Source organism: Tachypleus tridentatus, chromosome 4 (genome assembly GCF_004210375.1).
Source record: "Tachypleus tridentatus isolate NWPU-2018 chromosome 4, ASM421037v1, whole genome shotgun sequence".
Taxonomy (NCBI): domain Eukaryota; kingdom Metazoa; phylum Arthropoda; class Merostomata; order Xiphosura; family Limulidae; genus Tachypleus; species Tachypleus tridentatus.
This window is the reverse complement of record NC_134828.1, coordinates 11,399,450-11,413,605: the sequence shown is the minus strand read 5'-3', so window position 1 is coordinate 11,413,605 and position 14,156 is coordinate 11,399,450. Positions and strand designations below refer to the sequence as shown.

The following is a 14,156-nucleotide window of genomic DNA, read 5'->3' as shown; positions in this document are numbered from 1 at the left end:
TAAATGAGAAAATATAGTACACTCTCCATATGTTCCTCTTCGCCTTTTAATTAAACTAAGACCTGTGATAATCATGTTATTTGTATGTCTTGGACTTGCTATCAGACTCGAAACCTAGCTTACACTAGGCGAGTACTCTACCAACTTAGATATCGAACCTCAGATTTTAACATTCTAAGTCCGTAAACCTTCTGCAGAAGAGCTCGATAATTAATTTCTAATAAACGATGAAGAATGAATACAGCAACAAAAGATAAAAATAAAAACGCCCAACGTTTTAACGACTACCGGTCAAAATTTTCAAGAAACTGCTAACAATTTTAAAACTCGACCTAAGGTGGCGCATTGAAAATGTTTTACGAAGGTAATAATGACTCGTAAATGCGTCGATCTGCGTCAAAATTCTTTACATGTTTATAATTTTTAGTGAAATGTGAACCTCCAATAAATCGTGTGGTAAGGTTGTGAAACGTGTTGGTGATTTAAAATTTGTTCCATACAGTATAATCAATAGCGGAACATTACAGTGTTCATAAATACACACTTTTTTACCCAACATCCTGTTTCTTCTAATTACGATGCTCCGAATTTGTAGCTTAATATGCCAGTCCTTTTAGCCGTGGGTTGTCATAACGTATCGTTTAATCCCACTATTCGTTTGGAAAAATAGTCCGAGGGTTGGCGGTGTGTGGTATCGACTAGTTGTCCTCCATTTAGGCATCACTTTTGAAAGTGACTACTTTAATCATTTTTTTTTTTTTTTTTTTAGGGCTCAGGTGGCTATTCAGTGTAGTTCACCATTACTAGTATGTAATTTATACCAGCTGAACTTTACCACTGTCTGGTACGTACTGTATACCAACTGAACTTTTTCATTTCATGTTTCAAGTAACTAGCGATCAAGTTTTATTTGAATATTTAGTGTTGGACATATGTTAAAATTTTCAAATCCGTGGGTGTGTCAAATATTCCTGTACATTTTTCGTTTTACTCCCTTCGCTGCGTGAACTAATGTGAAAAACTCCAATAAATGAAAGCTAACAGCCTAATAACACAATAAAATTATGACAGGTGCGTGCCTTCGAACCCTAACTCACATTTGAAAACGCATCTAAAAACTCAAAACGTGGCACTCAATGTGTTCCGAAATATTCTAAACGCCTAACCTTCTGCGCAGATACAACCACCTAGCGATGAGTTGTGTAATAGACGTAGCCTCAGAGCAGCAGGCAAGGAATATATATTTAAATTTAAATTAATAGTCGTACTAAATAATTCATTAACTGAAATACCTCGGCGTAGGACTAACCCGCTTTTCTCTCCAATAGATTCTATTTATAATTTGTTGTTTATTTAATCCAGCGTAACTAGTATACGGTGATCGTTAGATAGGATTTAATGGCCAATTTACATAGCAAGTTTCTTGACCGCAGTTGTACTGAAATATAACTATAGCCACCAGTAATATTTAAACCTAATATGACTTGTAAATAATACACTTGTGGTAGCATTAAGAAAATACGGGTTAAATACGGCTTCGCTCTTTATTTTCACACACGGCTACAACATAGTCACAAGTTTCCATTATAAGATGTAATGTATGACTCAGTTTATTAGCAGCCATAAAACATAACAAAGCTGGCCACCTACAAGTCTTAAATAATTATTAACATTACACGCAAAGACACGTGATTAGCTGGATGGTTTGTAAACGAAAGCGTAACCGTATCAAGTCATCCGATAAGTTTGTCTATTTGTTTTTGTTGTTGTTTTTTTTTCGCAAAGATACGTAAAGGACATCTGCACATAACCGTTCCAAATTTTGAACTGACAGACTAGAAGGAAAGCAGCCAATCAACGGTCTTGAGCAACATTGTCAGACCGAACAGATGGATAGTACCATCCCTTTTATAGTAATACACCTACACCAGATTGAGACGCGCGTTTCTTCACGAGTTGCAAACCATGAATTCATGGATTTAAAATCCAAGTGTGTTAACCACTAAGCCACACCTGGCGTGATTCGTAATGCGTACTGTTACTATAATGTCGTTCCTTAAGTGTTCATCCTTTAATCGCGATACAATAGCTGGTTATTTCACTGATCCTCCGTAACAGTGACGCAATGGCTGGTCATTTCACCATGATCCACCATGTAAATCTTTTCACACATGTAAACTGGATTGATCACATGATAACCTAAGTCCTGTACATACACAAACTTAGATATTATGCTGTTTGTTGTTTTTCTTCCAAGATAATGAATAAAAGTGTCATTATCAAAGACAGTTTATTTGAGCTGCTGCTCAGAGACATCTATCAAGATTTATCATGGGTGATAATGGAAAGAGAACACGTGTTGTTGCTACGAAATATTGTGGCACTTATTACACGTTACAATTAAACAGAAACCTACACAAGACGAGCTTGCAAAATACAAAAGGGATAAGTCCAGAATTCGATTACTATGTCAGAATATTATAAAAACGAGCAGAAACGCCATCTATCGGTTGTTTGTGATATTAATTATTAGTCCTAGTATTAAAACCTCATTGTAAACAAACAAATGTTAACGTTTTCTCAATAGATAAAAGATTCCCGTAGAATAGTGTATAGAGAAAGGTGTTCGGATTGTGTTGATATAAACTGTAATGTTATGATATATTAAAAGTGGTAACCTTAAATGATTTATTTTTAAGAACTTCATTTCTGAGTGCTATGTTTACAAATTAAATTACATAAAGATATCATGAAAACCTCATGTACCGTCCTAGTGAAAGGCGTGTTCTCGTCGTGAGTACTTTTATTTAAAACAAGCTGGAGTCGCCGTCCGCTCAACGGAAGTTACGCAAATTCATGATTAATGAAAAGTTATATAAGGACAAAAAAAATAACGTTTCCTTTATATGTAGTCGTAAAAAAACGGCAAAACACAAAATATGAAACAACACGTTTGCGTGTATCTTCCAATAGACTCAATGAACCAAATTTGAAGTTAATCCGTAAACAGGACCAAAGTAGTGATGAAAACACAAAAACACTCCTAAAAACCCACAAAATAAAAATTTGTATGTAGCACTGTATGGGCTTAATGAACGTCCAGATCAGCTTGTGTGAAGATCCACCCACACTCTGTGTTACACGGACATCCAACAGTCAGTATTATTATATTTATACAGATTGTGTTCTGAAATAAAGAAATGGTTGTTGCACACACACTGTGGTAATTTTTTATCTCTGAAACTTCAATACTCAAAGTGTGAAATTTTTTGTGGATTTTTGTTTGTGGTACCATTTATTATTTCGATCATATACATAGATAGATATGTATATACAAGCTACGTGGATTATAGTAAGATTTTCGTTTAGCAGATATCAATCCACAAGTTTTCAGAGAGTACCTTGGGCCTGGACGACCTGAATACTTTCAGACAGTACCTATAGGATTAGTAAATTCTTTACACGTGGAGGAAAATATACATCTTAGTAAATCAAAGTGATAAGTCATGGTAAAAAACAAACAGTTTATTGTAACTCTAACTTACAGAAAGAAATTAAAATTTGTGATGTTAGGTTTAGTGAGTGATAAAATTATGTCCAATATAAATTTTACGTCGTTTCCATTAGGGAAGTGATCATAGCGGATGAAGATGGAAGCTGTCCAATCAGAGTAGCTTTAGCTTCAGATGCTCTTTCTAACAACTGATAATACTGATCCAATTTGCACTGCATCATCTTTTCCACCTGTTTCAAAGACGACATGGAAATATATAATTATTATTAAATTTGCAACAAGAAAAGAAGATTTTTAACAGGGAAAACTTAACTGTTTTCAAATGTTAGCAGTAACATTATCATATGCTATCCTAGAAGCATATTTAATAACATTAACAATACAGAACATTCACCAAATACGCAGCTATGTTAATATTATTACTTCCACATTTTAAGTGCAGTGAAAAATTACTGGAAATAAGGGTCACAGCACAATGGATAATATTTTTAACACTTGTCCGATACTTAAACTCACAAGTTATATTACTCGGAAGAAAGAAGCCTTTAATGAAGGTGGAAAACTTGCACCGAATGGCATTTAGGACCACACTTTAACCCAATCTAGAGGAATACCTCATTTATAAAACAAAGGATATGACAAAGACAGAATGATGGGATAGCATAGACTCTACATGTATGTAAATAATATCTTTTGATAAAAACATCACTTCCTTTCTCACAAAGTCTTTTGATTTCATTTCTTTAACCATAAACATGATGTAGAATGAGTTCTGAGTATTTCTCTTTTAAACCCTAAAACCTGCCACATAAAAACAGTAGGAAGAAAAGCCCCCAATGAAAGCTGAGTATATAAAACTGTTAATAATTGTGAAAATCCATAAACAGGGGGAAAAGAAGTGGTGAGAAACTCAAAAAAACACCCATAAAAACTGAAGATTTGGATGTAGCCCCACAGGGACCTAATGAACCTCCGTACCAATTTCAGTGAAGTCCAGTGTACATCCTGCAAAGTAATTACATGGACATACAACAAACAATATTATTATATTTATACAGATTGTGTTCTCAGATAAAGAAATGGTTGTTCCACATACTGTTTTTTTTTTTTTAATGGACATTTGTTTGTGGTGTCGTTTAATAGATGACACCACAATGTACTTATTACAGTCACATTTAAAACCTAAAATCTGCCACCAGCAACAAACACGAAAACCTCCAACCAGAAAGCTACCAAACCAAAGCTGAGTGTATAAAGTGATACTCTTAAAAAGCAACATTTAACCACACAGTTTACATCTATGTACAGAGTATGGGTTGTAGAGTCTGTCAGGACATATGGATCTCGCAGATTCTTGTTGTAATCATGCTACCAAATTAAACAAAATTAATGATGGACAGTTCCAGCAGAAATATGTTACATCATTCTTAAGAAGTGTTAGGCCTCAGTGAACCTACTAGTGTATACAAATGTGTACTCAGTAAATTTAGAGTATAAAAACACCTGAAATTTATCCACATACAGAGGCAAGTTAAAACGTTTCATATTTAGTTTTCTAAAGATTACATAACAATATCTTCAACAATACAGACCTGAGTAAGAACCAATCCAGATCGGTTCTCAGACAATGCTGTCAGAATATGATCAAATACATTGTGGGGCATCCACACAGGGGGTGCAGTTCCATGAAGAGCATGCTGTATGTAAGAACATTTGTTTGTAAAATGTTTCACTGATTTCAGTCCGGTTCTTTAGCTACATTACTACATGAAACATTATTTAAAACAATGATATTAAAGAATCAGAAAGCAAGTAGAAAAAAACCCACAAAAAACCCAGAAAACCTGATGATAAAATGTTAGTGGATAAACAATTATGTTTTAGTAACAACTATTTAAAATACTATAGTCACAACCGAATTAACAACACTGTTATTGTTAAACAGGACATGGATGTATCATGTTTTAATGAAAAGCTAACACTTACGTTTTCTGTGTAAAAAAATTCAAAAAGTTTATAAACAAGACAAGCAAAAATCACATGAAAGTTATTTTGTTGGTAACACATGTAATATTCATCGTGACCTCTAATACACTGTCCCTTTTATCGTGTTACTACACCGTTAACAACATCCAGTAATGTTACAAAAGGCTGTTGCACTGTTATTTTTATTTGTGCAACAACAACATCAATCAACAACCAGTTGTTATAACATTACAAAAAACCAGTAAAATGTCTTTAAAACAATGTTGAAAAGTTATCTGATCAAGATATATCCTGAATTAGCTATGGCAGAGTGACAACTGAAATGATGTTTCACCTATTACAATATTACTAACTGGTAGAAAACCTTTGATGGTAACAAGAACTTACATATATGTTAGAGAATAATGACAACTGATATGAAAACCCTGTGTTTGAGAGTAATGACAACTGATACCAAAACTGTGTTCGAGAATAACCACAACTGATACCAAAACTGTGTTTGAGAATAATGACAACTGATACCAAAACTCTGTGTGTGAGAATAATGACAACTGATACCAAAACTCTGTGTTTGAGAATAATGACAACTGATACCAAAACTGTGTTTGAGAATAATGACAACTGATATGAAAACCCCATGTTTGAGAATAATGACAACTGATACCAAAACTGTGTTTGAGAATAATGACAACTGATACCAAAACTGTGTTTGAGAATAATGACAACTGATATCAAAACTCTGTCTTTGAGAATAATGACAACTGATATCAAAACTCTGTCTTTGAGAATAATGACAACTGATACCAAAACTCTGTCTTTGAGAATAATGACAACTGATACCAAAACTGTGTTTGAGAATAATGACAACTGATATCAAAACTGTGTTTCAGAATAATGACAACTGATACCAAAACTGTGTTTGAGAATAATGACAACTGATATCAAAACTGTGTTTGAGAATAATGACAACTGATATCAAAACTGTGTTTGAGAATAAAGACAACTGATACCAAAACTGTGTTTGAGAATAATGACAACTGATATGAAAACCCCATGTTTGAGAATAATGACAACTGATATGAAAACCCCATGTTTGAGAATAATGACAACTGATACCAAAACTGTGTTTGAGAGTAATGACAACTGATACCAAAACTCTGTGTTTGAGAATAATGACAACTGATACCAAAACTCTGTGTTTGAGAATAATGACAACTGATACCAAAACTGTGTTTGAGAATAATGACAACTGATATCAAAACTCTGTGTTTGAGAATAACCACAACTGATACCAAAACTGTGTTTGAGAGTAATGACAACTGATACCAAAACTCTGTGTTTGAGAATAATGACAACTGATACCAAAACTCTGTGTTTGAGAATAATGACAACTGATACCAAAACTCTGTGTTTGAGAATAATGACAACTGATATCAAAATTCTGTGTTTGAGAATAATGACAACTGATATCAAAATTCTGTGTTTGAGAATAATGACAACTGATATCAAAACTCTGTGTTTGAGAATAATGACAACTGATACCAAAACTCTGTGTTTGAGAATAATGACAACTGATACCAAAACTCTGTCTTTGAGAATAATGACAACTGATACCAAAACTGTGTTTGAGAATAATGACAACTGATATCAAAACTGTGTTTGAGAATAATGACAACTGATATCAAAACTGTGTTTGAGAATAATGACAACTGATATCAAAACTGTGTTTGAGAGTAATGACAACTGATACCAAAACTCTGTCTTTGAGAATAATGACAACTGATACCAAAACTGTGTTTGAGAATAATGACAACTGATATCAAAACTCTGTGTTTGAAAATAATGACAACTGAAAAGTTAAATATAAAAAAGACCATTCTTTGAATCTTAGCCTTTGTTTAAGAACAAGTTAAGAATTAAAAAATATAAACACTGTAATAATTTCTCTTATAATAAAATATCAACATAGAAAGAACAATCACAAATGCAACATTAATTTACTGTTTTTGTCAGCTATTGTTCAGGTAAAAAAAAACTTAGAACAGACCTTCAGACCAAAGTATTCCTTTCCGTGGCCAAGTGTGGCATCAATATATTCTACAGTCAGTTCTACTGCTTCAGAAACTAGGTCATACATAACATATAGCATCAAAAGTTCAGCTATATTATGTTTCTATGGAGAAGAAAAATATATAAATAAGCAACATACTACAACATTATGTTACATACCTTTGTCTATTTCATAACATTAAACATTCTTAAAGAGAATACTTATTTTTCCTATAATTATTTGAGGTTACTTATATCTATTTTCAGTTAAATAATTCTACTTCATTTTTCATTAACTCTGTTAATAGGTTACAAAACTTTTTTGGAGATGCATCACTTTATCTAATGGTTAAAACAGAAATATACAATCCTAATAACGTTTTTTTTTATATCTCAGAACAGCTGGTATGAGCATTAACACTTTCTGTTAAGTGTTAATACCCTTACCAGCTATTCTGAGATATATTTTTATTTCAAGTGGGTTTCTCGTCATCAAGAGTGTTTCTCTTTATCTGCTATCAACACACTTAGCAGTAAAGTGAGGCTTAATTAATTTCATATTAAAATTGAGTGTGACATTAACAAAAACAACAATTTGGAAAACAAAAGTCTACAGATCAACTCAGTAAAGACAATCAAGCAATTTGATAGTTTTGCTCGAGAGCTTGTCCAGTCGAAACGCCAGTCTATACGGAACTATAGAAACCAGCTTGTATAACTGAAGATGTGAGCACTGAACTTTTGGATTCTAAGTTAAAACATTAAATTATTTAAAAATAAATGAAAATGAACAGAAATAAAGTCAAAGTAAATGAAGGTCATAATTATTTGTTCATTTACTTTCAAGATCCTTCACCAAACTCTTACTAATCAGCTCCATTGTTTAGGAAAAAATAAAGGCCTAATATAACAAAACTGATTTCTTTATCTGCAATCTCCTGCAAAGTTTATGAAAGTTCATGCAAAACTACTCAGAAACTATCTGTACAAGTTTTATCTAATTTTGAACAAAAACTACTCTAATTTGTTGTTAAACACAAAGATACACGATGGAATATCTATTGTCCCCCACCACAGGTATCAGCTTTGTTTGGTTTGTTTTGAATTTCATGCAAACCTACAAGAGGGCTATTTGCACTAGCTGTCCCTAATTTTGCAGTGTAAGACTAGATGGAAGGTAGCTAGTCATCATCACCCACCGCCAACTCTTGGGGTACTCTTTTAATAACGAACAGTGGGATTGACCATCACATTATAATGCCCCCATGGCTGACAGAGTGAGCATGTTTGGTGTGGCGGAAATTCGAACCCACAACTCTCAGCTTACAAGATGAATACCTTATCCATCTGGCCATGCCACCACGGGTATCAGAGCCTGGTTTTACGATAACAATCCTTCAGATTTACCATAATACTTGAATTAAGGCAACTAGTTCACAGCACAAACTTTGGCCTGACAGAATAGATGAATTTTAACATCAACATTTTGTTGATGCACATAGTAGTTTGTTTTGTTTCCAGACAAGCCACAGATGGTGAACCTACAGATCCATAGGCCAGTACACTTACCACTGGGTCATGCTTGACCAAATTCCTGCTAAGTTTAAAATTTATAGTTTGAGCTTTTAAAGAATACTGCAATACTTAAAAAATACATAAAGAAAAACTTTGTCTGAGAGCAAGTCCAAAGTAAAGTGTGTTCTAATAAATCTGGTCCAAAGAACTGTGATTTCTTTTAATATCACTGTAAAGTTAAGAAAAAAATATTTAATGTTTTATTTATTATTTTTTTGAACTGATGAACAAGTAACATATCTAACTTTGTATGAATTCTGAAACCAAGTTGGCAGAGCTGCTCCTAGAGCTAGAAGCCTTGTTGCGACACAACGATGGTATGTTGTCATCCCCGGTTTTTCGTATCGATTAAGATAGTTCTGAAGTAGTAGCCACGCCTGTCTCTGTCCACTGTTGAAATAGAAAAAGTAATTAAATAAAGAAAACAACTTCCTCTAATATGTAACAATAAACTAATTTCCATGAAGAACACTAAATGTTCTTTTTGTAACTGTCACAGAAAAGGAAACTATGCATGAATTAAACAAGATTTTATGTATATCTCACATCACTTTTTACAACAAGCCAAGAAAGTATTAATTTTACTATATTTATAGAAAGATAAAACTGAATCTTAAGCAATATTAACAAAGAAACAACATCAAACCAAGATAGCATCAATATTTGAATGACACCATTGTGTTTGGTTAGCATCTTTTGGAAAACATGATGGTTCTTTCATCCTAAACAACTAAATTAATAAGTGAACACCAACTACAAAAATATATGGACACATTAGCTTGGTTTTATCTCTTACTGTATGCACAATCTGTGTGTAATGCAAGTATGTGCTATTAAAAACAAGTTTACAAACTGCTTAAAATAAGCGTACTCAATACGAGTCTTTAAGTAATGTTAGAAGAATACAAAATTTATCGAATTTTCTTGTATAATTCTAGTTTTATAATGAAATCATATTTATTTTGTATGAAGTTTCCTTTCCAAGTGTATTATAAAAACCTTATCAATTAATCTTAGATGAATACCACTCATATAATTTTCCCTGAAATTTACTGAATTATCACACACACCCCCTTTTTTTTTGGGGGGGGGGCAGTACTTAAACACTGGCTAATAAATTTATTCAGATAGGTTTGTATAAGTACATATTGGGTACAGCAATATCCCAAACAATACTACTCAGAGGTTTATACAGACACTTATAATACCTGTCTGTAACAATTAGTTTAAAAACAAAACAATGTCTAACAGTACAAAAAACTGTTTCACGCTTAGCATTACATGAACTTTCCTTTAAAGCACAATTAAATAGTAAATTCAATGGTTTGGGCTTCAGGTCAGGAGAATGACTCTGAATGGAGGTCAAAATACCACCTTGAAGTCCAAGAAACAGCAGGAAAATTCCACAGAAAATTCATTAAACCTCCTTAACTAAGAAGTGTATATTTTAAATTAAAAACAAAAACACTTATCTGAAGAAAACATACAAGAGAAATTTAATATCCACACCTGGGATCACTGACACACTGTGTATCTGTTATTTCATTTTCTGCAAGCCATTCCCAAGTTTCTGCAGAGTCAAAGTGCTCTTTAACATTTCTCGTAGACTGATGCATTAGACTCACACACCTAGAGATGACCACAGTGTTTTATCTTAAGTTAGTTCAAAAACATACCAACAACAGCATTAAATACAAAAGATAATACTAAAACAATGAAAGTGACCAAACATGTAAAAATATAAACTTCTGTTTGTGTTATTTGTACTTTTTCTTTCTATTGCCAAACTAAAATTTTTGTTGAAAAAGTAATGGCACTCTGGTTATAAAACTCTAAGACTTTTAGGTTCAGGTTTTTACAACCAAACAAGGGAGATATTTGTTGACAAACCATTGGCACTCTGTCTATAAAACACTAACACCTTAGGTTCAGGTTTCTATTACCAAACAAGAAAACCGTGTGTTCAAAAACTGGTCTTTTTGTCTTTTTTAATTATGCAAGCTATTAATCCATCAAATTAATTATGTTTCACAGCTGTTAAGATTTAAAAACACAAATATTATTAAAATGGTTTTACAGAAAATTTTGGAAGTGCTAAAAGTATATAAAAAATATTTAACAAATTACATCACATATGATTTGATTCTGGAATCTACAAACGTGAAAACTTCACGGAAATAATCTACTACATACATATAGAAAAGGTTAACAAAATACCAACATCCTAAAATTATGTTATTATTAAATATTTCAATGCTGATAAAAATAAAGATATTGATTTTTACCGTGATGCAAGGCCTTCAAACACAGGAGCAAGGGAAAGGTCAAAGGCCTGACACACATGGATAGCAGTATCAAACAATCCCCCTCCAACAAGAAGAGCAACCGTTTCACTCGCTGAAAGAGGAACGGCAGCTGTATGAATAGCGTTAGGATCCTTTTGAATAAGCTGGAGGCGAGAATGAACCAAGTCGTACTCTCGTTTGATGTCTGCCAGTTCTAACACTTCTATACGTCTCTTTATTGCTATTGTAGTGGTGGGAAAACACTCAGTAAGTCTTAGTTTCAAGAATAAAATACTTAGCCTGATATCAAAGAAAATATAACATAGAAAAAGGATGCTTACATACCCATCTATTTAAATGTAAACATAGGTGTGAAAACTATTTTGTGCTACCATGTAGTTTTATATAACAACAACAAAAGATATTGTTTATGTTGTGGTTTACATTAGATATTAACAGTGGTGAAGTAAAGTTAAAAATACAAAGTCAGAACAAACCCAATGTTTGATCACAGGCAGTATGGGTAAGGAAGGGGTAAAGAGAGAGATTTCATCTGTAACTACCCAAGTGGCAACCCTCGTTGAACAACTATTGTGAAAAAGCAGCCTCCCCAAATAGAATGTCCCTTAAATCGTATTATTTTTACCAACTCAAAAATATCATACGATATACATGACAGACTAACCTATTCAAACAAAAAACCCACACCACTCATGTATTTAAACAAAACTGTAATCAAACAATGACACAGTATTTGTAGATGTGTACAGATATCAAGCAAAGATTACTGGAGAAACATTATTTAAGTTTAAATAACTTAATATGTGTTAATGAAAAAACATTCTCTATGTGTGTTTCAGTATCTCTTCCCTAGTGAACTGAAACATAACAGAAACTGACTTTAGACAGACCATGAAGAAAAAGTTAGTTTCAATGTAATTGCACTCTTTAAAGTATGTTTACTGGTTGCATTTATTTCCCTGTAAACTTCTTACATTTGTTAAGAATTTCTTCACCATCAGATGTCCTCTTTGGAGACATCCCATCAGCAGGTTCAGAATCCATCTATATTTATTTTAAAAAATGTTTATTATTTCTATGTTTATCTAGGTCACAACACAACAGACAGAGGACAGCGATTTTTTTAATACTGTATTATTTATTAAACATAATAACTAGCTTTTAACTTCAGTATTATTTGTTTACGTAACACACACACACCATTTGAAAGATCACACTGCAAACCAAGCAACATAAAAAAACATTCATATTATATGTTGCAAGATATTATTTAACAGCAGTATCAATACATACAATTAGAATAGACAGTTTTCTCTTTTTTTGGTAGAAATCTTGAAAGTTAAAACTGTATCATGATGGAATGCATTACAGCACTTAACAAACCTTTTCTGAAATTTTTATAAAAACATTTATACTTAAACTCCTTCCTTAGCCTTATTGATATGGTGCATATGTCAAAGGTCATGTCATCTCATTTGTTGGCTCACGTTCAAAGTGTTATTGATTGTTTATAAAAATATTAATTGATTTATAATATTAGGAGATATAAGCTATCTTTGTGTTTATGTTAGAATGTGTTTTAAATTTCTAATGAAACAAAATTTATATTTCCTAATTTTGTTTATGGTGGTTACAAGTTTGGTCAAACCAACTAAACCCTTACAAAGATTCTGTAGTGAAAATAACAGATAAAATAAAGGTTTCGATTAAAAATGTTTGATAATTATCTGAAGGTTATTACAGGTTAAGAACGTGAAATATGAATACTTCTGATGCATAAAAGTATTTTTAACCTTAAAATCAAAATTATTTTGAATGTTGGATATTCAACAATCTAAAGAAAGCATGAGAAAAACATTACATAAAAATCTTAAAAGTTATTAAAAAAAATCTGATATTTTCCATTAAAAAAAACCTTGTACAGTTCACTGACAAATTTTGTGAACATAACCCTTACTAAAATAAAACCAATAGCATGAAAACCATAATAAGCACAGAATGGTTACAAGGACAGTTCACAGAATCGAGCCCCTTCTGAAAGAGTTAATATATTCACCAGTTCTTCATAATAATAAATTAATTAATTGATTAAATGAAAATCAGTCATAAAAGTTGTTAAAGTAAATATGTAATATAATATAAAAAAATCTTTTCCTTTAGTCATAACGTAAAAATGATAAAAAATACATTTTCCCAGCTTAATACAATTACCATAACAACTGTTGTAATATAAGTTGCTAATATAGACAGTATTTCAATCACTACTACGTCCATTGTATCCCAGCTGACCCAAAGTGTTGAGCAGGAAAAAGTCCTTGTTAGAACTGGAAATGTCAGATATAGCGTGGATGACACTGTTTCACATCCCTTCATATTTTCAATTTATTTATTTTTTTTTATATATAAAAAGGTGGATTAATCTCACATCAGAATCCTCTATAATTACAAAACTTTAATAAGAACAGCAATATAAAAACATTAGGAAAATGCCCAGCTAAGGCTACTCAGAACGTACAAATTTCATAATCCAGGCAAACTTTAGGCCATGCAGTTGTTTAAATATAAAATGTATACATATATGTTTATATTTAAACAACTGCATGGCCTAAAGTTTGCTTGGATTATGAGATTTGTACCTAAACAAATTTTGTTTTACATCCTCCATGACGCACGACCTATTCTGACAAGAAGAGAATTCATTATCTTATACCACTACCCCCAACCAG

The 14,156-nt window shown here is 32.4% G+C and overlaps 1 protein-coding gene across 2 annotated transcripts in view; it reads right to left on the bottom strand.

Annotated features, from left to right (window-relative positions):
- Positions 1-3,510: 3,510 nt before the first annotated feature.
- LOC143248568 (nuclear pore complex protein Nup160-like) overlaps positions 3,511-14,156 on the bottom strand; it is a 63,531-nt gene continuing 52,885 nt past the window's right edge. For both annotated transcript variants that reach the window (XM_076497019.1, XM_076497020.1), the window contains exons 27-33: positions 12,405-12,474; positions 11,410-11,650; positions 10,634-10,753; positions 9,370-9,514; positions 7,548-7,673; positions 5,107-5,211; positions 3,511-3,744 (exon numbers count right to left, since the gene is read on the bottom strand). In XM_076497019.1, coding sequence (XP_076353134.1) covers positions 3,610-3,744; positions 5,107-5,211; positions 7,548-7,673; positions 9,370-9,514; positions 10,634-10,753; positions 11,410-11,650; positions 12,405-12,474 — 942 coding nt within the window. In that variant the 3' untranslated portion in view covers positions 3,511-3,609. The remainder of the gene's footprint in view (positions 3,745-5,106; positions 5,212-7,547; positions 7,674-9,369; positions 9,515-10,633; positions 10,754-11,409; positions 11,651-12,404; positions 12,475-14,156) is intronic.